The 27,958-nt window shown below is 43.9% G+C and overlaps 1 protein-coding gene across 3 annotated transcripts in view; it reads right to left on the bottom strand.

The window, feature by feature from the left end:
* Positions 1-27,958, bottom strand: part of PDZD2 (PDZ domain containing 2) — a 175,962-nt gene that overhangs the window by 62,791 nt on the left and 85,213 nt on the right. For all 3 annotated transcript variants that reach the window (XM_015653548.2, XM_033520415.1, XM_015653547.2), the window contains exon 3: positions 4,783-5,185. In XM_015653548.2, coding sequence (XP_015509034.1) covers positions 4,783-5,185 — 403 coding nt within the window. The remainder of the gene's footprint in view (positions 1-4,782; positions 5,186-27,958) is intronic.

Here is a 27,958-nt window from a genome sequence, read left to right on the forward strand (position 1 = left end):
TTTTCTTTCCCATCAAGTTTAACGAAATAGTAAAATGCTTAAAGCCATTACATTATCTCAAGCCTCATGTTTTGATTCCTGTAATGTGCTATTAGCCTTCCTCTTCTGCTTGGCAAGATAAGGAACATTTTCAACTAACCAAAAGTCAAGGTAATGCTGGCATTTACCAACACTAATTGGCAAGTACTGCTGTAGAAAAGGCTGTCAGCCTTCCCTAAATGCAAAGTAAAATGCAATTCAAAAGCATTCATCCCCACCCGAGATGAGCCGTGTCAGTAAGAAAGCAGTAATGGGCCCCAAGAATGTGAAGAGCTGCTGATAAAATGTACCATGCTGTATAAAAGCAAGTCCTGGCTGGTTCTCTATGTACAGACATGTCTGTGTGCACTTGTGCACAGACTCACATGTCTGGAGAGGGTTGTGGTCCGTGCAAGCTGGGCTCAGCTGGGCTGTAAGAACAAAGCTGGCTAGGCAGACATCCTGCTCTGGGGGTTGAGACCAGAGCAATGGGGTTAACAGCATAAAGCCAAGATCCTGAAGCACAGCTATAGCCCAGACCTGCCCAAAAAACTCTAGCAGGCAAGGCATTAACATTTCCTTGCCTTCCTCTTTCTCTCCTTTTGTTAATAGATGGTACACTGACTTCAGAAAAGCATCACACACAGTTTGCAGAACCACCAGATGCTGATCTGTTTCCATCTTGGAAAGGCATCCCACCACAATCCCACAGTACCACCATCACCCAGGACACCCTGAACTCCTTCCATGTCATGCATGTATCTTTGCCACTGGAGAAATACTGAAATGCACAGCTTTAGGTCCTGTCACCTGCTTCCCTTAACTATTAAAGCATTTTCACTGCCCAATGTCCTTTACACAGTTTCCACCACTCACTGATAAATTTGGATCTGGATTTCAAGACCTTAATATTTTGGATGCTTATAAGGAAGTAAGAGAATTCAAGGGCATTTTGGGGATGTCTTGTTTTTGCTTTTTTTACAGCTGGGTTTTTAAGGGCTTTCAGAGCATCCTACTGGGGCTGGAGGAAGTCCTGGTGGCTGGTCTGTTCTGGTACAACTCATCTTTGTCCAAGCTTCCTCTGGCTTCATCAATGAAAGCCAAACCTGAAAGCCAAACTTCTCATCATGCCAGCCAAACCTAGATCAGTTTGAGTCCCCTTTGACAACCGCACTCCAGCCACTCATACTCCTCATCTGGTCTTTGCAAACCTCAGTCCTACTGCTGATCCCTGCTCATGTCAGCTGTATTTGGCCATCTCCAGGCACTCCTTAGGGGCTGAACAACTATAGAAGCAGTCCACAGATCTTCCAAAAAAACAACAGGACAGAGAAAACCGAATACAAAACTGAGAGATTCTGTCCTACCACAGTGAAACCACAGGACTGGTATATTGTGAGGAAAGCTCAGTTTCCTTTTATCATTTTTAGTGGACTCCAGCAGCCCATTCCCATATTCCTCTTGCATTTGTGCCTGTGTAATTACCCTGCAAAACTACACCCTGTCTCAGGCCACTGAATAAAAGAAGTAAACTTTGATATCTGTGTTTAAGCTCCCCAATCTTCACAGGATGTGATGGGTCATTACTCCAGCTCAGAGACTGCCTAATTTTAAATCACTGCCCTTGATTCCCACTGCTGCCAGCCAGGAAAGGTCAGGTCTGCTTTCCAGATCTTAGAGATCTTCCTGTCAGGCAGATACACAATTTTGCCACTTTGAATCCCCACATTTCTGAAAGTCATTTAGGTTCATCCTAAAAATATTGCAGCATAACTTAACCACCTGTAAACATTAAATGCTGCCTGCTAATTGACAGGTACAATATTTACTGAGGGTTACATACCAGCAGACAGCCTAGCAGATTTGTTTATACACAGCGATAGCAATGCCAAGTGCAAGGAGAGACAGATCAAGATCTGAGAGATGAAAGCAAGCCTGAAGAAGGGGACTGGCACACGCACACAAACCAGTAACACAGGAATCTCCTGGCAGGTTCACTCGACAAACAGTATTCATCTCGCCTGTCGTTTCACGATCCAGCATTGCTGTTATGAGCAGCATGCACAGAGAAAATGGGAAAGAAAATGGCAGAACAACCCCATGCTTGTGGGAGAAGCACCCTGAAAGCAAAAGGCACTAAATGGCATGTAGATACCTCAAAAGCTCTCCCAGCACAGCATCCCTTAGGCAATGGCCATGAGCTGGCCAGTGGGATCAAAACAGCAGTGGCTGAACACATGCAGATCAACCCACCCTCTTCTGCCCTATTTTGGTTACAGCAACTTCAAACTAACTTCCTACAGAGAGGGAAAAAAAAGGAATTTTCCTAGACTCCACATTTCAATTTCAGTAAAGCTCCAATCTGCCTCCTGGGATGGGAAAAGAGAAGTGGAGAGGACCAGTGAGGTCCTCCCACATCCATGCTGGTCTCTGAGCAGCTTCTCAAAGCCCTTTCTGCTACCTGCAGCCAACCTCTAGTCTGCCACAGGCTGGTTCTTCCCCCGAAAGCAAAAATAGTGCTCACCAAGGACACGGGACTGACAGCCCTGGATATTCAACTGGTCAACATGTGGAAGAGATGGCGAGCATGGGGCAAGCAGCAGGGATGGAGCTGCTTTCCCCATGGCAAGGGTGCCCTGCCAACGCACCCTGTCCCTGCTCAGGAGGAGATAACTCATTCTGCAGCTACAGGAGGTTTGGCTCACGCTTTGAAGCCTGGAAGGAGGCTGCAACTTCTGACAGGACATCCTGGATGCCGTTTTCAAAAGGCTCCTGACATGACTGGATCTCACATGCCTGAGTGCCAGGTCACGCTTTGAAAATGGAGCTGGAAGTGAGATCTGAGGCTCCCAAGTGTATTTATTCCTTCCCTTTTTTCTTTAACAGGAAACAAGTTATTTTGAAAATTTTATTCAATGTCCCCATTCAGTACTTATTAAGAAACTGAATTAAGCCACTCCTTACTCTGATAGCAGCAACCCCACAGATGCTGTAAGTGATGGGCCTCTATAATGCCCCCTGGTCTTTAAAAAGCAAAGGATGAGCGAGGCATACTATTCAGGCTCCAGCTATTCACATTTCTCCTCATTCAAATGTCAGGAAAATGTAATTAGTACTGACACAGACAGAGGTCATATTTCTAAGCAAAATATGGGGGGGAGGGGAGAAGGGGAGGAAATAAAAATTTTTAAAAAAATAGAGAAGCAATTTTACTAAATGACACTACACCACAACTGAACAGATTACAGCTCTTGAATTTTTCCAGTGCCTCAGCTATGTTTTTACATTTTACAAAGCCATCCTGTATGTGCTTTGCATTAAAAATGTATTTATTGCTCACATTGATACATATATGTTCTGAATTTAACAATTTACTCCTCAGACCAAAATAATTTGAAACATCAAGGTAGCACTAGCACAAGATGGCTCTGGATCAAGAGTTTCTTTTTTTTTTACATATATATATATATTTTGGCTTTCCACTTCAAAAAAAAAAAAAGTCTCATTGACTTCATTTATAACATGTGTTTAATTAGACATCTTCAGAACAGATTCAAGAAGCCTTTATATGGACCAGAACTTTCAAAATGCCAAATGATTCACTTATTTATTTTTAAGCTTTTAATGTTTTCTTTCAGAATAACTACAGTTATGAGGGTTGCAAGAACACACACACAAACACCATACCCTTTGTGTTGCACCATAAAATCCAATGTCTCACTGATGTGAAGAGCAAGTTTTTACAATTATGCTCCTTTAAAAATCAGAGGTTTTTTTTAAATTGCTTTTAGCTCCTATGAAGTACTTTAAATTAAATTACTGTAACTTTACAACCACGATCACCACTGCCCTGGCATAGTGCTGAGGAGCACTAATTCAGAGGGCACATTTAATCCCCTGCTTTTCTCAACAGAATTTAGTGATGAGATGTCCACTCACAGTGCTTTGTTACCAGCTTTGAAGTCTTAAAACCAAAACCAGCTGCTGAAGCCAGCCCCAAGCCCAACAAAGCAGCCTTCATCTGTTTATACTATCAGTGCCTCTGGAAAGATTGGCAGACAGTGCTTCTGGTGATAGATGCATACTGAAACCTGATCAAGGCTTGGGTTATTTTCCTCCATCCAGCAATACTGCAATTCTAGACAGGCAACAAACCCCAAGATCTCCATTAGGACCAAGAGAGAAGCAATGAAAGCCCCAATCCCACTGTTGTCCCAAACATTAACAAATTGTCCATCTCATCAACTCTAAGCAAAATCCACAATTACTTCCATGTGGTTCCCAGACTCTGGCCAAACAAGTTTTGCAACACAAATACATGCAATATGGTCTGGTTCATCAAAAAGGGAAGCTTCAATCCCAATGTTAACAAGAACTGTAAGGTGACATCAAGTCCAGGCAGAGCTAAACATGAAGCTCCAAAGGACAAAATTATCATCTTCCACTGACACCTCCTGCTCCAGTGTTGTAGGGTCATCAGTTGTATCAAAAAAAAATCCTGAGGCTGACCCTGACAGGTCAAGAGATAGAAGGACCTACCCTCCATCAGAGCTGGAGTATGACAGAGGTTTCAAACAATTATCATTTAACTCTCCAATCCTCTTGCCCCCTGTTTTAGATGCCATCCCACAGCTAGTTGCCCTGACAGCTCGTCACCTACAGGCTCAGCCCAAGGTCAGAGCATTGAAATTGCTTGAGAAATCAATCTAATTGGCTTACACACCTGCACACCTTTCTTCTCTAGAAGAATCAAAGCAAACATACCTGGGCAGCCTGGTCCCCAATGTCTGGCATGCCAGCATCTGACAGCCGGCCCCGGTACAGTGCCCCGGTGCCCTGGTGCTGCTCTTCCCCGTTGCTCTCTGCTTCAGAGGTCTCTGGCTGAGCAACCTCCACCTCCATCGGCGTGCAGTGCCCGTTCCCGTGCTCCGAGCCCAGCTTCTCCTTGCTGTCCTTGCTGCCCGGTGTCCTGGTGATGACCCCGAACTTCCTGGTCCTTTTCCCATTTTGAGCGGCTCTGTCTCCGGGCTCGGGGCTGGGCTTGGCTTTGGGGTCGCAGCTGTTGCTGTTGTTGCCGTTGGAGGGAGGCAGAGGGGCTTTGCGCTTGATGCGGCGCAACATGATCAGGTAGACAAAGCCGCCATTCCAGCACTGCTCGGCCAGGTAACTGCAAGGAAAGGGATGCGTGAGGATCACCGACCACTCGTCCTGCAGTGCCCTCATCCCACCTCAGCATCCCAACTCGCTGTGCCCTGTGATCTCCATGCACTGGCTCAGCCAACTGATTACCTGGTGTATGGACACATTAGGATAACCCTAGGCATTGGCAAATGCTCTCTTTCCTCAGTATCAGAAGAAAATACCAGGAATAATTAATTAACAGCCCTATCGGCCACCTGGGCTGATCCCACCTCAGCACAACATGACAGCTGGTAAATGCCACCAGTTCACACACCCTGACCTCCATATCTGCAGCGCAGCAACATGCAAAGGTGGAGTAAGGAATGCAGAGCAGAGAATGACTCCAGCAGAGTATTAAAATAAAGAAGTATTTCCTAAAAAAAAAAATTAAAATTGGGCAGGATTAATTTGTGCAGAGGCCGATAGAGCACCTACATCTGATATGAGCCTCCTAAGTGAAACTAATCTTCTGCTTCTGCATATGCTTTGCAGGCTACTGGGAAAACAAAAAATCAGCCTCTAGGGTAAGCAGGCATAGCACCATGGCCCCAGTACAGCAAAGCATGGCACTACAAGGCATCCCAGCTGCTTTATAGGGACCTGGAAATCAGCTGGGTTTCCTTCATAGCAAGCATATTCCAATCAAAACACGCAACAAGTCATCTGAGTTGCACAAGGAGCAGCCCCCAGGTTTCCTACCAGAGCAAAGCATCACCTCCCCTCCCAAAACCTCTGGACATGCCTTGGAGGAATTAACATTTCTGCTTCAAACAAAGCCTCTGTGACCTTACAGAAACTGCACCCACTGATGCAAAAGAGGAATCTAACTTCATGCTTCTTTTAGAAAAGGATATACCTCAACACAAATTCTTGAAATATTTGGGTTCCAAGCCAAGGGTGTAACCAACTGAGAGTACAAACAAGCTGGAATTTGTACGTAGCAGGTTTGTATATGCCCTTTCACACTCATTTAGGCCCCAAAACTGTATTGCCTTTCTCACTAGTGAAGGTAGCAAGAGTTTCCCAGAGCATCAAATAAGTCTCTGCTGCAGCTGCAACGAAATTAACTGTTCACTAATATGGAGTAGTTGCTGAACCTACAGCTTTTAGAGGAGATGAGAAACTAGGTGTGGAGTTGAACCACAGATCATAAGAGAAAACAGCACAGCACTTGTGCTTGAGAGAGGAGGAACCACTCAGGAGTCTGCCACCAAGTTGTTTCCCTCCCTGCTGACTTGTAGGCTAATTTTCCGTTTCCCTTTCTTGAAAGTTGTTTAGCCATAAAATAAATCCTTAAAACTTAACCCCCCTGCATAGAGGTGACTTAATGGCAAAACAGGAAAAGCAGCTATGATAACCCTGAAGCAATGGAGTGAGGAAAGCACTCCTAGCTACTCAAAGTAAGCCAGACCAGCCTGGCAGTGGCTGGAAGTAATATGATGGGTGTGTGTTTCTGTCCAGGGACAAGAGCTGGTATTTTCACTCCGCTTCTTCCCAAAGCTTCAATGTCCCCCACAGACAACATCGGCATTCAAATCACTTATATTTAATTAGGAAGACTGATGTTTAAATGAATACCACAACTAAATAACCTTAAAAGCAGCCCTGAAGCCACAGACGGGAAGGACAAGTATGCTTGCTGTGCCAAAGTTCCCAATGAATATAAATCGAACTCAAACTCCCTGGACAGTCCTTTCAGTTTTCACCAGGCAATCCTTTTTTTCCTCTCCTTTCCCAGACATAAAGAATATTTAAATAAAGCCCTAAACCCATCTTTTTCCAAACAGCTGAAAGCAGACAGCCAACAAGCCCTGCCAGTTGAGAAGTCTCTGCAGCAAAGGTCAACTGTCTGGGTGGCCACAAGGTGACACTTGGCTCTGGGAGACACATGAAGCTGGCAGGACCTGAAGGGTTAGTGTGGAAAAAAAAAAATCCTGAGCTAACATGAAAGTATTTTTGATTATCAGGTTAAAAGAAGAATTCTTTTAATCAACTGAAAAGGGGCAGTTCTGTTCCAGAAACAATATGGCCTGCCTGTTTTTCACATTTATCTTTCAACTCAAATTTCAAGGCAGCCAGTAAAGTTGATTAAAATTCATGATTTTTGCTTGCAGCAATACCATTGCACTCTGATCCATCACACATAAGCCTGATAGCACTGCTTCTCCTGGCACATGGAAACAGGAAAGCAGCTCCTCTTCCCACAGTTGTGTGGCCTATCTGGATCTTTATGAGGTGTCAACTCTGCCTGACTTGTTTTTGTGCAGGTGCATGTATATGGGGCTTTTTGAAACACCAATCTCTGAACTAATTACTGATGTATTTTTTTAGTGCCAGCAACCAAGTGCATGCATATCAACTATTTGATTTAGGAACTAAGGGAAACAAGAGGGAACTTAGCATATGTCCAAATAAAGTAATTCTAGAGAGGCAAAAACAATTTACTATTTCACCTCCACTCGTGGCCTATTTAAGCTGTTCAGAGTGCAAAGCTGCAAGAAAAAAGGGAGGTTTTTTTCCTATCCACTTTTCATACCCAATCATCCCTCCAGTCTGGAGCAGGGTTACAGCAAGTGGTTATAGATGCAGCTGCACTGAAGTCAGTAGAGCTGTGCTGATTTACTCTGTATGTTGACATGGCCTGCATGCTCCAGGCATGCAGCCTGTAGTAACTCATGGGCTTATGTCTTCCTGAGTACTTCTCAGCAGTTCAAAGAACACAGTTAAGTTTCCACCAAAAAAAAGTATTCTCTGGGTCAGTGAGCAACCATCTTTGCATGGCAGCAAGTCATTGCATACATTGGATCATGTAAGGTATTTCAGGACAGCCTAAGTCCTGCTGGGACCAGTGATGCAGTAAGGGACATCATTATCTCAAGAGTTTGTTTCAAACCAAAGACCAGGAAAACCAACACTGACAGAACACTAAACTCATACTACGAGATAGGAGACAAGTTGAAAATAATATACTAAGAAATTGTGGTCATTTTATTGTATCACCCTCCCAAGATAGGGATGATAACCAAGGAGCCTGAGCCACCTGCAATTTCTGCTAAGTACATGCCAGATACCTTAGCTGGCTTCCTTTTCCCTTGCAATTTCTTTCCTGCTTAAGTAAAAAACAAAAAAAAAAAACACAAGGGAAGCATATAAAGCTTTCAGCACTGTACAAAGAACAGGTAAGGTTGTATTAAATGAGTGAGAACCTTCAGATTTTAAATGGTTTTCTATCAATCCAGGAGCATCCCATGCCAGAAGGGAGTAGTGGGATAGACTCATACGTAATTATATAGTCTCTGGACATCAGAAAACTGCAAAATGGTGGGCAGGACCTCAAATCACCCTTCTCTCTCAAGGTGCTTAATGTGTGCAATGCAGAAAAGCTTTTTTTTTGAGATTTGGTCCCTGTAGAGCACTCACCGAGATTTTAACAATCAATACACTAACAGTGTCTCAGGCAGGGCAGGACCAGAGCTGATGAGCATAAGCAGCAGCTCTCAGCACAGGTGTGGAGAATCAGCTGCAACCTCCCAGTTGTCACCCAGTTTGAACACAGACCTCAGCTTGGATGGAGAAGGTGTGTGGATAAAAAGCATCCCTAATTCAGCTTTCAATGTATTGAAAAATGAGACTGTTTCTCACTTTGGTTTGCAGGGGATGGAATAGGTTTTGGTGAAAGCCTTGGATCTCATACACAAGCTAAGAAACCTTGAGCAGATACTCCAGCTGCCATTGAATCAACACATAACAAATCCTAGTATCACTGATTTTAAGAGTGCAAGAGATTTTACTAGCTGATTGTACGTCTATTAGTATCAGTTACCAAAGCAAAATATTTTACCAGCAGAACGCCCATCCACACACTCTGTATTTTGCAAGGTAGTGTCAAATCTCCCTGGTACATCTGGGAGTCCCCTCAGACACTGCAGCATCATCTCCACAAACAGGATCTTAAAAAAATTCACTGAAATACTGGCTTGGAAATGTTTCCCACTGGCATGCTCAGAAGGAAGGACCACCCACCAGCTGTGCCTGCTTCTTTGATCTCACCCTGGCACCAGTGCCGGTAAAACCCCAACCCATATAAAACATAACCCTTAAGCAGTGGGGAAGACTTGTTCTTCTCTGTAGTAGAGAAACCATGAAAATGTTAATAATCCTTAAAACCAGAGGAAAATTTTTTTACACTTGAAACAGAGCTGGAAAGTTACCTCTTGCAAAGCTCAACCACAGGCTGGAAAATGCAACCTGTGGCTGGTACCAAGGGACATTTAATACCCTTTTTGTATTGGAGCTATAAAGACAGAGACACACATTCACTTCCTTGGGAGACTATTTTGAGTTACTCAGCCAAATCCCATTTCTCCCCTACACAGCTGAACTGACTGCTGTGATCATAAAAACTGATAAACTCAATGAGTTTATTCCAACTTCCTTGGCACACACGTGAAGTGTCAGACTCAGAAATAGTGTCTTAGACTAAGACAGTAATTTTGTCTTTTTTTACATATATATATATATATATGTGTATATATATATGTGTGTATATATATATTTGAGTTTGTGCATGTATAAATATAAAGGTTCACTGACTTGACAAGAGCATGCTGTGACAAGCTCTCTGCCACATCCTATCTCACTTGAACAAATACAGACAGCCACATTGAGCCATGGAAAAATCAAAGCAGATCCAGCAGCCATAAGAAAGCATCTGGATCCACTTTAGGGTCAGAAATATTGAAGTATGTTTATTTTACACTAATAATACTGTTTAGCATTTCTCCAGAAACCTTCATCCTGACAGATCAGAAAAGCACTTTGGAAATGATACACACAGAGCATCACTGACATCTCGCCAGCCAGCCCATTGTGCAGCTCACCAAGACACAGAGCAGAAACCTCAGTCGAGACAACCACTTTCAGAGCCCCTGCCTACCCCTCTCAGGATCTATAATGTCCTTTGCAGGACAGACAGACCACTGATTCTTATGCTCTTTTCTGAAGGACTTTGGCATGGTAAAATGTCTTGAAACTCAATCTTCTTCAGGCTGTAAAGACAAAGGGTAGTGCAGATCCTCACAGAACTGAAACCTCCAGCCCCAAGGGGGATTTTAAAAGCTAAGCTTAACATTTCTCCATGACACCTGCAAATGAGCTAACTTGCTTTTCAGGTATGGCAAATTAATGACTAACAGATAGTGACTGATGGATCCTGATGAAACCCTCACCTCACCGCCGTCACTGTGCAAGAACATCCGTCCCACTAAGGACTGATTTTGGCAAGCACCAATGGGAATTTTCCACAGATTGCCACGTCTTCAGCCAGCAGTCAAGGCTGCCTTATTGCCTGCAGGCAAAAGGGAGCATTGACCTACAAAGACCAGGGCAAATCTTGCTGCATCTAAGCTTGCAAGAGGTTCCACCTCCTGAGAGCTGCAAGGACACCTGATGACCAGCCCTCTCACCCACCTCCTTGGAGAATTCAGCTCTTGAGCCACAATTTATCTTAGCAGAAAGCAATGGTGTTGGTAAACCTGGCTATTACTTCAACACAGTCTTGGGCACAGAGCTGAAGCACACCAGGAATGAGCTTGATCCAATATCTCATCACCAACAAGCCCTTTCCTGCCCCAGGCTCTGCAGGCAATGGCACACACAAGGGACACAGTGTTCTCTGCCTCCCTTAATAAACATGAGGAAAGGCAGAAAGGGCAAAGGAGAAGTCAGTCATGGAGCTCAGCTACAAGTCACACCCAGGGAGAGCATTCAAACAGTTCAGGGAACACAGAAGGTGCTCCCATCTCCCTTTTCAGGATGAACAACCCTCAGCCCTCAGCTTGTGGCCAGGGTTAAGTAGCAACACCCCTAAGTCTCACAGAGGCCATGGCTCTCTATGGCACACTGTGTTTTTCTCAGGATAGCCAAATTGGCAGCTTTCTGAAAAACAAAACTCTGAATCCAGTATTTTTGTCTATGGCATGTTTTTCACAGTTTAAGTTATAACAAAAAATGCAACTAGATTTAGCAAAATTTTGAAGAAAAAACAGCTTTGAAAGTTACATTTTAATGTATATTTGTTAAGGCTGGCAGGAGGCCTTGGGCAAGACTTCCTTACACACTGTGAAATACTGAACTCTCAAGAGTTGTGGAAAGGGAGGAAGGATTGCTGCTGTACTTTCATGGACTCTCTGCCTGCCTACAGCTTTTTCTGGAAGATGGAATTGTGACAGAGGACCAAGACAAAGCCTGGTGAGACACCTTACTCCACCTGGTATCAATGCAATGATGTGGCTTTGAATTTGGAAAGTTTGAATTCCTTTCCTCTTCCTGTGTTCCACATCCCTGACAGCACCCCAGGCAAGTCTTTCCATGGAAAGATAGGGCCAACAACATGGTATCCCAGAGAGCTGCTGTAAGATCTGAGGTGGTGAAACCACTGGATTTAAATATTGCAGTTTCATAACTTACAGCTTGAAAATAACCCAGCCACAGCAAACTTTCCAGAACTCAGTCCTCAAGATGAGGATTTCAAACATAGCCAGCACCCTCATCTGGTCCCAGCAGCACAGAGGCAGGGACAGGAGAAGAATGGCAGTGGCAGGGGACCACACTTCCACTCCTACCAGCAGCTGTCACCTACACAGGGCTGAGAGACACGTGCAGTCACAGCCCAGGGCAAGGGAGTTGCACACACTGTGCAGACAGAAGCAGTCTGGCTTTGTCTGCATGGCATTCACACCTCCCATTTCTACAACCCAAAGGACAGTCACTCTGTCCACACACAAGGAAGCCCAGCTGAATCATGTCCCCACCACAGGCGTGGAGAGAAGACAGGCTGGATCGTTTCAATTATGGTGGCACGGCACTTCTGCCCTGCATGCTGTTGAGATGCTTCAAAAGCATTTCCAGGCCTTGGGACAACAACAAGCAGAGACCCCCAACTTACACTTTACTACCAAACTACAAATTATACTGCATGTGGACAAAGAATGTGAATGGCCACACTGACCCCTCTCCCCTCCCAGAACAAACAGCTGAAAAGGGTGACTTGAGGAGTTTTACAAACTCTCCACATCTCCCCAAAGCTCTAATGGACATCCTAAATCTAGCAGATTTTTGCAACTGCAGGCATCATAAAATCCTTTGGGTTTTGCTGATGTATGACTTTGCTAGCAGGGCAGAGCAGTGACACTGCATTCAGACTGCAGAGATTCTGGACTCAAGCTTTACAGAGGTCCTGATCTTACTGAACATACAGCACCCACACATCTATATTTGCAAATCACAGTACACAGAAACACATAATGCTTTTTGGGTTTGGGGCCTAGAGACAGACTAATGGGTGTTAAGGAGCCAAATTCTCTTTGTTCCTTGGTTGTGGTGGAGTGTACAAACAGAAGTGGGCTAATCCAAAAACCATCCTGGCTCAAATTTGTTAGGTCATAGCTCTGCTGCGAACAGACATTTAGCTGGATACAGTCACTTTCATAAATATAACTTCCAATTACAATATACTTAACAATTTAAAAGGGCTAGTTATCAGTTTAAAAATTACAAAAACCTTGACTGTAACAGGCCAAAATGATACCAAGTTTCACATGGCCATTATCACCTGTATTTACTGAATGACCCATGCTGTGCTACTGCTGTTCAGACAGTCTCTCCCACCACGGTGGCTTCAGAATACAAGACCGTGAAAGCTCCAAATGTTATCCTGAGCAACTGCTCCCAGTTTCCAATGGCCCCCTGGGCAACTATTGTTTCACTGAACACTTAAGAGGCAGGTCAAGTTTTACACCTCTTCTATGCTTTTACCAAAGAAGGCATCAATATCCCTTTCTCTGGAAGCCCAGAGGTGGATGTGCTCTTTCCTGCATGGTTCATTGCTCCTACAAAGGCATAAGACTCGCTCCATACTGGAAAGCCCAAACAAGCTCTCATTTGCAAAACATGGAACAGAATCATAGAACACATAGAAAAAGTTTCCAGCCTTCTGAGTTGGAAAGGATCCAACACGGATCCTCGAGCACAACTCCTCGACCTGCACAGGACACAATCCCAAGAATCATGCCATGTGCCTGAGAGAAGTGTTCAAAATAAACCACCCAGCTGGAAAGCACACATGCCTCACATGGAGGAAGAAGAAAAAGGGTCAAAAGCCATCCACATGTGACCCATGTACCTCCAGTGTGTGATGCTGCTGTCACTTCACCCTAAATTCTTAAATGTTGTCACTGTGTTTACACCTTGCCATGCTATTTCAGGGCTTCCTGCCTTTCCTCCACTCTATTTTAGGATCACCCCCCTAAAACACCTCTTTCTAAGCATCCAGCTCACATCCTTCTGTCTTCCTCCCTGCAAATCTTTTATCTAATTCTGCCCCTGGTTTCAAATCACACCAGGAAGCAGTGACAGCCAGGAATAGATTTAATCGGAGATAAATGGTATGTACCCAAAATTGAATGAGAAATTCAGCATGGATGATATTCTTTACCATAATCCAGAATTTTTGCACAAACAGAGCTGCAGGGAGAATGCCACAAAAATTTCCATGTGTGACTCTGACAACTCCCTAATGCCAAGCTTATTGGTAGGAGGGCTGCAAGACCAAGGGGTCTGAATCTGCCCCCAGCCAGCACCACTACAGCAGGACAGCAAAGTGCTAGTGGCAGGTACAGGCTGTTTCTGGAAGGTGAGATCACCCCTTTGGAATAAAACTGCCTATTTTTCCCCATGCAGAAATCATCACAAATGCCGAAAAGGTAAAGAAAACAAACATATCTTACTGAAATACTTTTTATTCCAGCAACAAAGTTTTACAATGGTACTTTAAATGGGGGGAGAAATAAAAAAATATGGAGCAAAACAAAGTAACAATCCCTGCAACATTGTTTTGGCAAATCACATTTTTTAGGTTTTAACAGTAGTTGCAATTCCCAACATACCTCTTTCCACTGAGAAGTGAAGGTTTGGATGTCTGCAAGCAGTGAAAATGAGAGCCAGAAAATTTAATCAAGTCTATTTTACAGCAGGAAGCGGTATGCTGGGTTAGAAGAGACTTATTTCCAATGCTATTGCAGGCTTGCTTGAGCTCCTGAGAGGAGCCCTATTAACAGAGAGAGGCCAGGCTTCAAATAACCCTGCAACTGCTGGGGGGCAGATAGGGAAGGAATAAATTCACAACTTTCAGATTTATTTGAGGGGGCCAATTCTAGCAGCAAGGGCTACTTGCCTTCAGAAGACCGCTTGGCTTTGAGCATTTTCGAGGATTCTTCCTAATACTGAAAATGGTAGCTACTTAAATCAACTGCTTCCTCCTTTCTCAGGGGAGCAATGTCTGTTATTCAACATCCCCAGATCTTGCAATTTGACCATAAAGCTCACAAAGCCAGAAACATATATTTGAGGTGAGAAATTCAGCTTTTCACTAACAAAATGGAAAACCGAACCCTGCATCGGAGAAGGGGAAAAGTTGGAAAGTATGATCCGACAACACTGCAAGGAACCTTAACAGGTGGGAAAGAACCTGAACTCATACAAATGTGCCCCTACATTTTGTGACCTCAGGACAATTAGGCCCAAGGAAGAGGGGAAAAGGAGTGAATTTTCCACAAGTGGTGAGACTCTCAACATGCCTGGTGATGCCGTCACCCACCACCACGAAGCTCACAGGCTGCCCAGACTCAGCCCTCTTACCAGGCCATCAGTGTCTCCTTTCACTTGCACCCACTCTTGCAAATAATAATTTTGCCTTTTGAGGGCCATTGCCCGCAGGGACAGGAGGTTTATTTAGCTATTTAACACCGCTGTTTTGCTCTCTGCGGTGGGGACTGGCTGTGCACACAGTAAATCCTGGGGATGAACTGCTTTCGGCTCTGACTATGGGCTTGCTGAACCATGCTTCCCCTGCATGCTGCGACAGGTTTCCAACCATAATAACCCTGCACAAAGCACCATCTCTTGCTCAACAATTTCCATCAGTCACACCAAACCCTTTCTCTCTCCCACTGCCTAAACACATCTTTGATATTCCTGCCGTTTGGCCAGAATAAAGGACTCACCCTCTTCAGAACAAGCAAACTGTGCTGACACTCATTCAGTTTTACAATTCCCCATGAGAACAAACATTTCCCAGTGAGCTGCCCAGTGACAGAGTTGAGGTTATTTCTGCCTGGGCAAGTGCACTGCTTTGAATTCAGGCACCTCACTGACGGATACTCAGGATTCCCAGCCAGAAGCAGACCAGCAAAAGAGCAGCGTCTACCAAGCTGCTGAGGCTGTCACTGATCCAGGTGTCACACCTGCTCAGGTGACAACTGCCCCCAGGATGACGCCTCCACCAACACTGCACATCCCCAAAACTGAATGCTCAAGTAAATTTAGGAACTACAGCAGGTCTGTGCAACAAAACAGCCTGCAAAGCAGGAACTGAACTATGCCAGAAATACGTGTGCCTATCTGCTTGTGGGGAGTTTGCCTCTTTCCATGGATCCCCCTATAAACCAGCTTCTAATTACATCCTCACTTTCTGTTTTTACCACAGTGAGTTTGAACGAAGCCAAAATGGAGAAGAATTGAGGAGCACACATGGCAGTAGCCATAAATATTTCCCAACTTTCACTTGGTTTTGCAACACAAACAAGACAGGCATGCCCTCCTCGGAGAACCCATGGATTAGAGCTTGCAGATGACTTCAACTTCCCAACAAACACTTCGCACACAGTGAAGTTTCTGGATTTAATAGAGATTTTGCAGGCTGTTGTAACCACCCTTCCAGCTACAAAACACACAAGCATCCCTCTGGCAGGCCACAATAGGGACTAAAATCACAGAAAATGCCTTGCAACAGTCCTTACCAACACCCCTTGAAGTGAAGATTATTTCAACAGTGAGGAGGGTGGATAGGACCCTGCTTTCTGCAGTTATTCATATAACTGGCTTTTCCCAGCATCAAATCAATCTTCTCCAGCTGCTTCTGCAGCCAAAACTCATCAGGGTTTGCCCCAAGTTGTAGCTTCATTAGATGCTGCCAAATACAACACAGGTGCAATTCAACTTGGAACATGACAGCAGAGTTAAACACATGGGCATTTTTTGTTTGCTTTTAGGAGTTTGTTGTTGTTCTGGTTTTTGGGGGGTTTTTGTTTGTTTGCTTGTTTTGGGGTTTTTTTGTTTAATTAAAAAAATGGAAATAGCAAGCTCTCAACACTTCACCCTACGTCAAGATACGGTCCCACAGCTTTTCTGCCTCGCACCTCCATCAAACCGTGACAACAGGGAGAGTTGTTCATTGTTTTTTGCTCCTCATGGACTCAGGAGCAGCTGCCTGCAGCCCTGACCTGGGCTCTGAGCAGGGGCTGATCCAAAAGGTGCCTGCAGCTGTGCCAGCCCAGCACAAGCACGCAATCTATGACCACAGATAAGAGCGGATATCACTGCACACCACCCCAGCTGAGTGAAGTCCCTGGCACAAGCACAGGACACCCTCCTGCCTGAGCAGGGGGGGACAGTCCCATAAGTCATCACCCAGAACTGCAGACCCCATTGGGGCTGCTGCCCAGCAGCTCCTGACATGTAGGAAATGCTTGGTGCTGTGGTATTACAGGTGGAAATACTCCTGGGAGCCCAGTGAAGAGCTGTGCCAGATGGCGAAGAGGCACAGCACCAGCCCTGCTCACCTTGCACACTGCAGAAGGGAAGATGGCCAGGGGCATCTCTTCCCCTCCAGCTGCCAGATCCTGAGGCTATGTAGGGTCTGTTTTGCTGTTGGGGCATTCCATGGAAAAGCCAGAGCCAAGGGAATTAAGCATACAGCACTCTGCACTGTGACTGTACTTCTCAATGCATCACACCATCAACTTGATCATCCAAAGTGACACAAAACAGGAATGACTGCCCTCCTTTTTTTCTTTTCCCTTCCTTTTTTTTTTTTTCCTTTTCTTAGATTTTACGATCCACCCAGAAATCTGCAACTCTGGCATGAGACAGACCAGCACTACGTCACAAGAAATCCCCTGTAAGCCTTTTGATGACTTTCATCTATTATTCACTTACCGCAAATCCTTGCCATTAACAAACTGCACTAAGGGAATCCGAACTTTCAAAGCCACAAATCTCCTAATAACTACGGCCGCTTTATACATGCCTTAGGATTAGCCATGTCATCTGGTTAGAAACCCAAAGCTGCTCTTCATTATTGGATCCAACCTGCCTGCAAACAGGGAACAGACTGGTAATACTGTCCCCAATTCCAATGATGCAGAGTTGTTACATGACATCCTCCTCCTGGGCACATCCAGCCCAGTGGCACACATCTATGCTGTGCTAGTGTGCCAAAGACCCAGAAACCTCCCTCGAGCACAATGACACCAGCCCTGGCAGACAGAGCAGCAGTAAGCTTGACTCCCAGCACACTCAGGCTTCGCACTGGCTCCTAGTATGCAAACCGAAGGCAGTTTTACAACTATCTGCTCTGTAAATTAAGAATGCCTTTAGTTGCTTTGAAAAATAAGAGCTTATTTAGTCAATACATCGGCTTCTTCAAAGAGCCTTCAAACTAATTAGCCATACTGAGTTACTATGAAAATACAGAGCTTACACTCAATACTCTTGATGATAACAGAGCTGGTGCTTTGGTACTGAAGCTATAGAATTAGCACAAACTTCATCAGACGCATTTTCCTATAGGCTCCAAATTATATTTCAAACTGAATATTTTCCTTTCCTGCGGTGGATGTGGGAATTCACTTAATTCATTTGTAAGTTCAAAGCAATAATGATTTTTAGCCCATGTGCAGATCAAGAGTTTGAATATTCAACAGTGACAGTGTGAGGGGATAGTAGACAGACACATAAGAGAAGATGCAGAAGACAAAAACATAAGCTGCCATAAAAAAAGTAAAGAGGGTAAAAAAAATAGTTGCTGTACTACAGATGAGCTGTACAGCTGTTTTGGTTCAATTTTCACAGGACAGAGAAGTAGGGACTGCTTAATTTAATGCAAAGGGCACACTAGCCAGAGGCAAACCCTCCCTCATAGATGCAGATAGGCTGTCAAGCAAAACAAAGTTTACAAACCCCCACAAGATATGCAAAGGGCAGAGAAGCAGACTGCAAGGCTCACAAATTTTAATTCCAAGAGTTCCTGCCCATCCCTGCTTCTTAAAGAGCAGGTTTACTTGGCAGATAAGCCTTTGCTTTTTTAAAAAAAATTAAAAAAAAAAAAAAAAAAAAAAAAAAAAAAAAAAAAAAAAGTAAAGAAAGTCAAAGGCAACAGCATCATAGGAAAAGAAATTTCCTCCTTTTCTGACTTCCATTTATCTGCTTTACATGCAGGTTTACTTACAGCAGAGACCAGCAGGGATGCATCTGAGGGCTCAGCACCACCGACACTCCCTACAACCTCAATCCCTCTTCCTCTCCTGCTCCTCCTCCGCTCACTGCCCCACCCAAAGCACCCAGCTCTTCCACCATCTCTTCCAGCTCACTTCCCCTCCCTAAGGGAATCGACACAGCTTGCTCCAAAAATGTGACAAATCATAGCTCTGAATTTCAGGGCAGAACCTGGCAGCAACTAAGAGAAGAGAGGGGAAAAAAAAAAAAAAAAAAAGCAAGTTCTGACAAGAGGTAAGGGAAACTAAAAATTACCATTACAAATCATCACAACTTCGTTATTAGTTTATAACATGTCATATAGCTGACTTCCTTCCCCTCCTCTTCCTACACTTTCACTGACTGTATTGATTGGACTTGTCAGCATGTTCTCACATAAGACTGAATTCAATTAAATGAAATGCAACCAACAAGCCAGCAGGTATTAGATGTTTGCTTAAAAAAAACATCAAGTAGCAACACATGCAGACAGCCAGTGTCACCTGAAAGGAGAATGCTTCTGTATTTAGTATACTGTATTTAGTAACTGCTATCTGCACAGAAAAAGCCAGAAGCAGACTTTAACCAGCAATTCTTTGCAAGTGTCAGGACAGCAGCATTGCACGACAACTACTGAATCTTATTTCATACACCGGGTCAGAGTTTGGTCTGACCAACAGCCACACAGATCCAGAGGGGCTCTATTAAAAACCAGTACAATGACTCATCCCACAGAGAAAAGCATATATTCAAACTCTGGGCATCTAAATGTTTCTTAAGAAAGCCTTTTGTTTAGCAACAAGAATTTCTTTGTTGGACAAGCAGGGGGCTGGATCACATCCTTGTAGCAGGACATTTCTGCTTGTTTAGCAACACAGAAGGGCATTAAGACAGCCCACATGCAAGGTCAAGACTGTACATGTCTATGCCAAGCAGCTCTGCCATGGGCATTTCAATACAGTGCTACTTTCAATCCTCCCCAGCCACTGCAACCCTACAGCAGTCCTAAAGCTGTCCTCTGTCCTCATCTACACCCACCTCTAGCAGTAATACCCTGACAAACTCTCATCCTTCCCAAAAGTCAGTGGGCATTTTTCTGCCTGCCCTGCAAGACCAGGATTCCCTTCCTGGAGTACAGTAATAGCTCAGAGACATGGCTGCTCCTTCACAGCTTTTCGAAAAGCTTTGCCAAGAAGAGCAAAGTGTCTTTTTTTAGAGACACATTCCCATTCATCAGGAGGCACAAGATTCTCCTTCCTGCCAGCCAGGACAGGAGCCCTCAGCCCTGACACCCAGCACAGCAGAAACTGCCCCAGGGACTTCCAGCTTCCACTTTCTTATCATTTAATACCAACCTTCTGCAGCAAGGAGGTTTGGGGGCCACCCCCTCCCTACCAGCCAAAATTAAAGCAATTCAGCATAATTCTGCTTCTTTGAAGACAGAAATATTCAACACCACTACCACTTCCCCAAGGCCCTTGTGTTCAATGATTAAGTCGATTTGTGGGTCCCACTTGTTGGTGTTTACCCAGATGAGAGGCATCAAAACAAATGGTTTGTGCTCATGGAAGCCGCACACATCTGATAACCTCAGCAAATTGCCACTGAGCACAAGAAGAGGCACTTCAGCAACCACATAAACCCCAGAAACAAAAGACCCACACCCCATTTTAACTGCCATTGCACCCCGTTTCCATGACATTGATGGCACCACCCCCATAATGCATTAGGAATGAGGTATTAAAAATGAAAACAGAAAAATACCAAAGCCAAAGGATGGTACCTGTTGATTATCTCCTTTTTCTTTGGTGCTATCATGATGCCAAGACGCTACTAACAGCTTCATCTGTTATATGCAAAACCTTAAATTAGGCTGCCTTCAGTCTTTACTCTGAAATATTGTAGCAGTTTCTCTCCCATGAACAATTTTTCTTTGTCTGGGATATGTGCTCTCACACTCATCAAATATAGAAACACATACCCATACAAAAATTCTGCAGTGTGCTGGACAACTGATTTGGTTACCAGCAGTTCAGGTGCCAGCTCAAAGTCTGGGGTCTGGATGATTAACACAATACATGTTAAATCTAAAACACTGCAAGACATAAAGCTTGTCATTAAATGCAGAACAATGATAAAGCTATTAACAAAAGCTATAGGATATTTAAAAATCAAACAAAATGGTTATCCTAACCATTACAGACATCAGAATTATTATTGAACTCAAAAGTTTGATTAAATCTCATGTATTCTACTGGATTTTCCACCTTTCTTGTACATACATAAAACCATGGAGGTAAACAGCAAGCCCTTTACTACCTTGAAGGCAGTTAGCCAGTACTAGCTCTGTCTTCTCATCATGCTGTGTGCAAACTCCTGTTTCATCTGACCAAGAAGAATCACCCTGCTACAGCTGTTACTGCATTTTTCATATCAAACACTACATGTTCCCAAAACCAGAGCTGGCCTAAGCTGCCTATGACACAGAAATTAAAAAGGGACAAGGGGCAGCACTGTACTCACAAAGGCCTTCTTGTAGTGGCCAGGACTAAAGTCCCACACTTTGGGGAAGTTTTTGGCAAGGACCCTATGGAAATGTGCTGGCTAACAGCAGAGGAAGATGCTGGCAGCTCTCCACATGTCCCTGGTCCTTGAAAATCCCAATTTACCTCCCAGTTTAGAGGTTAGCACTTCTCTCCAAATGTTTTTCTCCTCAATCTCCCCTGATTTTTCACTTTTTTTCTGCAGGGGAAGAGAGGCACAAGTTCTTCTTTCCCTCCCTGGCTCTAAATACATCCATGGATGTCAGGGTTTCAAGGCAGCTCCTTACTCAAGCAAGAAGAACCCAAAGCCAAAGCATGAGGCCAACTATTTGATCAATACACTTTGATTTAATTAGCTTTGGACCATGCTTGAAGTTGATGCCTTAGAGGAGTTGCCACAGGCAAAATTCAGTTTGCAAGAGGGATTGCTTTCACAGTCTGAGAAATAAAAAAAAAAAAAAAAAAAAGATCTAAACCTTGGAGGGACTGAGGACAATTTACCAATTTACCACCTAGAGAGTCTTGCCTTCAGCAAAGCAACAATCATCTGACTTACCTAATAGTTAAACTCCAATAAAAAAGAGCTAGCACACCAAACTTATTTATATATTTTGTGCTATTTCACTTTCATTTTTCAGCTTAATTAATACATTCTACTTATCTTCCTCCTGCACCTTCCTAAGTCAGTTCTTTGGACAGGAGGCCAGTATTGCCCAGCAGCCGCTAACAAAACCTTCCAGCTCTCTCCAAAATGGGTCACAAAAGCCATTTGCTACACATAAAAGCTTGTCACCTCCTCCAGTTTATTCGGTTTTATCTAAAAATCAAGACTTTGGTGCATATATATGAAAAAGAGCTGTGAACAAAGCACACCAATATCTACCATATTTTAAGGTCTATTTACACTTGCCAATATACATATATTAATCCTAATATATTGGATCTGGACCAGACGCTAAAAGCCAGGACATAAGGCTTAAAGTAGCAGTCTGGATACGAGTCCAAACTTGGCTGTTTAAACTCATATATAATCATCATTACTCAAATTCAATGGAGGGAGGGCAGACCTTAAATCCCCATTAAATTTACTGACTTACTGATTTACTCAGTTTATTAATTTCTTTTGTACCCCTACAGATCCTGCCACAAAGAATTTAAAACTAAGGTTTTTAACCTAAGAAAATGATGACTGTACTTGAACACTTGCTTTATGTCATTGATAACGTCTCCAAGACAGGTCAAGCACCCCTGCAGACCTGAGTGCCAGACCCTGCATTTCATCCCCAGATGAGAAGTGAAGCCTGCAGTGGAAACTGAGTGGAAGTCAGGAGCTGGCAAGTGTCTCCTGACCATCATACCCTTTTACACACTACTCACTGACTGCTGACACATCCTTGGCACCCACATCACAGTTTGCTCACTGCTGGTCAAAAATATGCATGACAGAGAGCAGTTAATGAGTTCAATGTGAAATCAATTAAATCAAATCACGACCTCACAGCATCGACAGTGCATGAATCTCTTACACCAAAGCTATGCAAGGATACAGCTGCAGGACCAGAGCTCTATGGGCTCTTGCTGTGAATCCCTCCCTACAGACACTGAGGCTTTTGGATGTGCTCCACTTCGCAGCAGCCAGGACCACACACAACCTGCATCCCTGAAACTCAGCGCCATCTTTCGTCTTTGACACCATGAGAGGAACACCAGCAGCAGACCTGCAGCTCCCAGCACCCAGGACTGACCTTTAATCTTCTCAAAGGAGGGCAAGCAAGGTGTGAGTACAGCAGTGTGAACACCTCTGGTCTCAAAGATGTGAAGAGATGCACGGATGTGACAGAAAAAACATAGGGACATCGGCAGTCCACGGTCCTGACTACCAGCCCTCCTTCCAAATGATCAAGGAGAAAAGTCCCAGATCCCACAAGCTATGGGGTGTGCTGTTACTGGAGTAGTTGGCAGTTGTAGTACGACCAAAGTCTTCAGTGTTTAGAAAACGAGAAGCTCTTAAGCACATCCAGCTCATCTGACCAGGGCTAATGTAAGTAGGCTGTGGGTCAGATGGGCTCTGCCCTCACCAAATCCAACAGCAGGAGAACTCTGACAGGCAGACAACAAGGACTGCAGGGGCAGGAGACCCACCATGGCCACTGCTGCATAAACGTGTCTGTAGTACAAGTGCAGACTGGGAAAGAATGATTCACCTTCCATTTTCAGGGTCACACATCATCTTTACTGCCAAGCAGGTGGTAAACTACAACTGGAGAAAAGGCAATTAAAGGAAGAAAAAAAAGGAGACAGACCCTCCCTAGTAACTAAATGAAGGTAATAAAAACAGTAACTGATCCATAAAGTGAGAAATGTGACCACTGGAGGAGGAGTAGGGGGCCAGGAATCACAGCCAACCTCTGAAGTCCAGAGAATGTGGGAAAACCCGATTACTTCAAACTTGCCTAGCACATAAGAATTGCTTTTGTCTGCATTAAAAGCTGCACTGCTTTCACCACCAACGTGACCAGCAGTTACAAAAGGAGAAATCTCAACAATAAAATGCTGAACTATGCCATGCCAAAAGGCTGCTGTCCCACGCCAGCGGTATTCAGAGCTGGACCATGCTGCCTGCTCACAGCCACTGTCCACAGGACAGAACAAAAGCTGTGTCACTACCCTGTATGCAGAAAAAGAGACAATAGCTCCCATAAAAAGCCATGCAAAGCTTTTTAGTGAGATTTCTGGTCTGGGATCTGATCTGATCCACCCCTTAAAGCTTTAATCAGCTGTGCAATCAGTTGGCATACCAACATTTTAACAGTAACCCTTTTAATTACCCATCTGAGCACTCTTCCCTTACTCCAGGAAGAAGGACATTGACCCCACACTCTGTCCCCTATTTGTACAGCACATGAAAACATCTTGGTAAAAGGTATGTCTCTATGTGAAATCAGCAGAAGCTGCCCTCATCTCACATCTTGGGGCTTTCCTGTATGCCTGTTTTCACTCCACAGATCTCTTCACAGCCTTGCTAGTGGCCAAGAAAGCTGCTTGACCACAGCAGCTGGGCAGGATGAGTCAGGGCACATGAATGTCTTTTAACCCCTCTGCACCTGTGCACTGAGTGTATTGCTCAGCTGAACACAGCTGGGATTAGCTCTCTCACATGGAGAAAAACTCATGTGTTCCCAGCAAGGTCAAACCTTGCTAATTCTCAACACCCTTCAGCAAGGTTTAAGAGCAAAATATAAACAAAAAGAGAGAGAGAGAGAGAAAGAGACACGAGCCTCAAATGCAAGGTAGACTTCCCAAATGACTGACAAAGAAATGCAGCCATCAGAGCACAAAACATGTTGTGATAGCGCAGCACATAATATGATACAAATCAAGCACGCACCAGAGCCTCAGCCAGCTTTATGCTTTGCAGAGCCCACAACTTTTGAATTCAATAAAATAATAAGCACCCTGACCTTAATGCAGTCATCAATGCTAAATAAAGCCAAGCACAGTTGTGCTCCTTTGATCAGTCTTTTCATAAAGGCAGTATAAATAGTATTGCTGCTTTTCCATATCCTAAGAGGCTTTTACATTTGCAAAGTGTTACACGGGCACACCAGGAAAATAAGTAGTGTTTTGTTTCTTCTTCCTTTTGGGCTTTTGTTGTTGTTGTTGTTACTTTTCAAACTGTAGAGAGAAAAGTTAAACAATCAACTCGCAGTGATCCAAACAATGTGTTTATATAAGGGTTTACAAAATGAAAAAGCAAGTTACTCCACATTCAGATATTCTGTGGTCCTGCCAAGTGTCTCTACAGACTAATGTCCTCTGAGAAACAGACTTGTGCTATAACATTTCTGCCCAAAGCATTTGAATTTTAAAAGCCAAATACAAAGAGAGAGAACCACAGCCAGCTGTACAGCAGTGATCCCTGGTGTGAAGCAAACTGCAGGGTTCTGTTTCCTTGGGTCAGTGCTTCTGCTTCCTCACCATTATCAGGAAGGCAGGGATGGGCCTGGCAGTTCCTGTAGCCCCTAGGATTTTAGCAGCCTTCTCCACTACCTGGCCCACATCAGCTCAAAGAGATTCCTGCACATCCCTGTGGCTGTCAGCCAGGCAGGACACCCATGCTAACCTGGTCCCTTAGCACAGTCTGCCAACTTTTGGCAACTCCAGCCTCTCCAGAAATACCAAACCCCAGCAATGCCAGCCAGTTTAAATCCTCGAGCAAAGCCTCCTTCCACATAGTCTTTCCACAGGTTCTCACACATCCCAGTAATTCAGTTAGCACTGGCCAAAAATTAGAAAGGCATTCAAATTCCAGTTTTGCATCTTAAAACCAAATGAGGATGTGTGTGTTTTAGCCAAGGGTTATAGCCCAGCCTTGCACATGCTGTGCAGTAGACCCAGCTTGATCTCATTTAACTCATTTCTGCTAATAAGTGAAAAAGTGTTTCTTTCTGTAACAATTAATACTGAGCCATTACCCTTCCAGTTGATGCAGACATGCTCCAGACAGAGGCTGTTATCATGAATGTATTCTGAAATACTACCATGCACAGCAATTTAATCACAGAATGGAGACATTTTACACTTGCCATGACTAAATACATTGGCCCTTATCAGGGAATATTGAGGCCTGTGACACTGCTCCTTGTTTAGATCCAGGTCAAACACAGGCTACTGAGAGACGCAGTGGAGCACAACAGTGAAAAATCTTCAGATACTGCAATACCACTGATCTTTAAAAAGTTGGGTAAATAATACAAATAATCCTGGGTAAATCACACAAAAAGAGCAAGGAAACAAACACGGTTTACACATCTCAGGTACCTGAGTGGCCTGACTACTTGGGCTAACTTGACAGCTTATCAAGAATCTGAAATGAACATCTGAATCTTTTCCTGACTTACGGCTTAAGACAGCATCAAGGGAATATAGAAAGAAGGAAGGTATTTCCCCTCATTTGTCAAATGGCTCTGTGTTTCTGTATTCTCCATCTCATTTTCTCACTTCTCCACCCCAGCCATGAGTCCTCTGTGCCCAGCAACCTCCCAGAGGCAGCCTGACCTCTCCTCTATCTGCAAAAAATAACTTCAAGCCTCAACAAGGATAGAAGGAGAAACCTTTTTACACGAAGTGTGAGGGTCAAAATATAGTGACAGAAAAGATAACCTACAAAATATTTGAAGTCCCCAGTCACAGACTCAGAGGGGCTGCATTGCTGAGAGTAGCCCAGTACAACAGCAACTCAGCCACGAGTTTGGATGAGAAAAATTCTCTTAGGAGCAGAATTTCAGAGATGCACAGCCCTGAGAGCTGCCTATCATGCCTTTTGGGAGCTCACTTCACCCTTTACTTATGGGGAATCATCCTTTCAAAATGCAAGTCCCAAGAGGTTTTTTTTCCCTAAGAGCGATTTTTCAATTGTCAGTCCTTTAACAATGCTATTTTTTTACTTCTTTTTATTTTTTTACAAAAGCTTTATAATCCTCTTCTTTTTCATCTGAGTGGAAACCACTATATGACAGCTTTAAACTTTTCTTTCTTTAAACCCAGCACTCCCTCCTCAGCTATAATCCTCCTATTGGAAAGATCAGTTTGCAAGTCCTTGCCTCCAGGCAGCCACATCACAGCAGCGATTACAGACCCAAAAATCCAATCAAAACCCCTCATCTTTTAGCTCAATGTCCATGACTTTAATTGCATGACAATAACAACAAGAAAATTAAGTGACAATTTGAAGTTATAAACTGCTCCCAACCCACACCATTCATTTTGGCTCCAGGGTCCTTGAACTCTGAGGATGGCACATCTGAAAGCACCAAAATGGCTTTAACATCAGTGTCCCATTTTTACACTCTCCCAGGCACACTGGCTTCTGAGACCTTTTGGACTTTTGATCACCCTCTGGCTCAGCCTGGCTTTTCCTCCTCCTTCCAATTTTATCCACAATGGCAAACGTTTAATAACTATAGAGCCACACTCAAGTTCTTGCATTTTCTTTGTAGCATGATATGAACAGTGCCTGTATAACTGAAGTGGTAGAATTTCAGCTCTAAAATTATAATTAAATTTTACCTCCAATTCTGTGAAATCAGAACTGAAGAAATTTTTGTGGGGAATAGAAAGATAGCAAGTTAGTAGTGCCTGAACTAAAGCTGGATTGGTTTTCTTCTCAACAAAAATCAGGGGCATATATTATTTATATTACAGGGACAATGCAGTCAACACAATTTTGCAATGGATGAAAAACACAAACCCTTTCTTTTTTAAAAACTGCAGTGAAGTCAGAGGAATTGCCACCATCCAGAACAAATCAATGACACACCCTGAAATCAGCCAGTTCCGAGAGCAGAGCTTCGGTCAGTCTGCCACGATCACAGGGGAAAGCCGCAAAGTTCAGCTCAGGATCCCATTAGTCGCAGCTATGCTTCAGGTCTGCTTTTCTCTTGTAGAAAATACAGGGCAGAAAAAAGCCCCTGTGGAGTTCCTTGTCTACTCCCTCCTTCACGGTACATTCCAGCCCCAGAAATTTTCACTTCTCTAGCACAAATAGTCCCTCCTCAGCGCAGAGTCATTTCTAGAAGTCCCTGGCACAGCTGTGCTGCTCTACTGCAGTGGCACATGCACAGACATGGCTTTCCCAGGTGTGTTCTTCCCCTCATCCTTGAATAACTACGCATCAGGGCTTACCCTGACTGGAGTACCATGGTAGCCCCAAGCAACCCAGCCTGCAAAAGCCCTGAAATAACTTTAAGTGGGAAGCAAAAGTTAATCAAATCACCATCCAAATCCTTAAAATTACAGTTTTTCAAAGTTGCGTGTTTTTTTTTTAATTGAGCTATTGATTCACA

The sequence above is a fragment of the Parus major genome, chromosome Z, assembly GCF_001522545.3.
Source record: "Parus major isolate Abel chromosome Z, Parus_major1.1, whole genome shotgun sequence".
In the NCBI taxonomy this organism is placed as follows: domain Eukaryota; kingdom Metazoa; phylum Chordata; class Aves; order Passeriformes; family Paridae; genus Parus; species Parus major.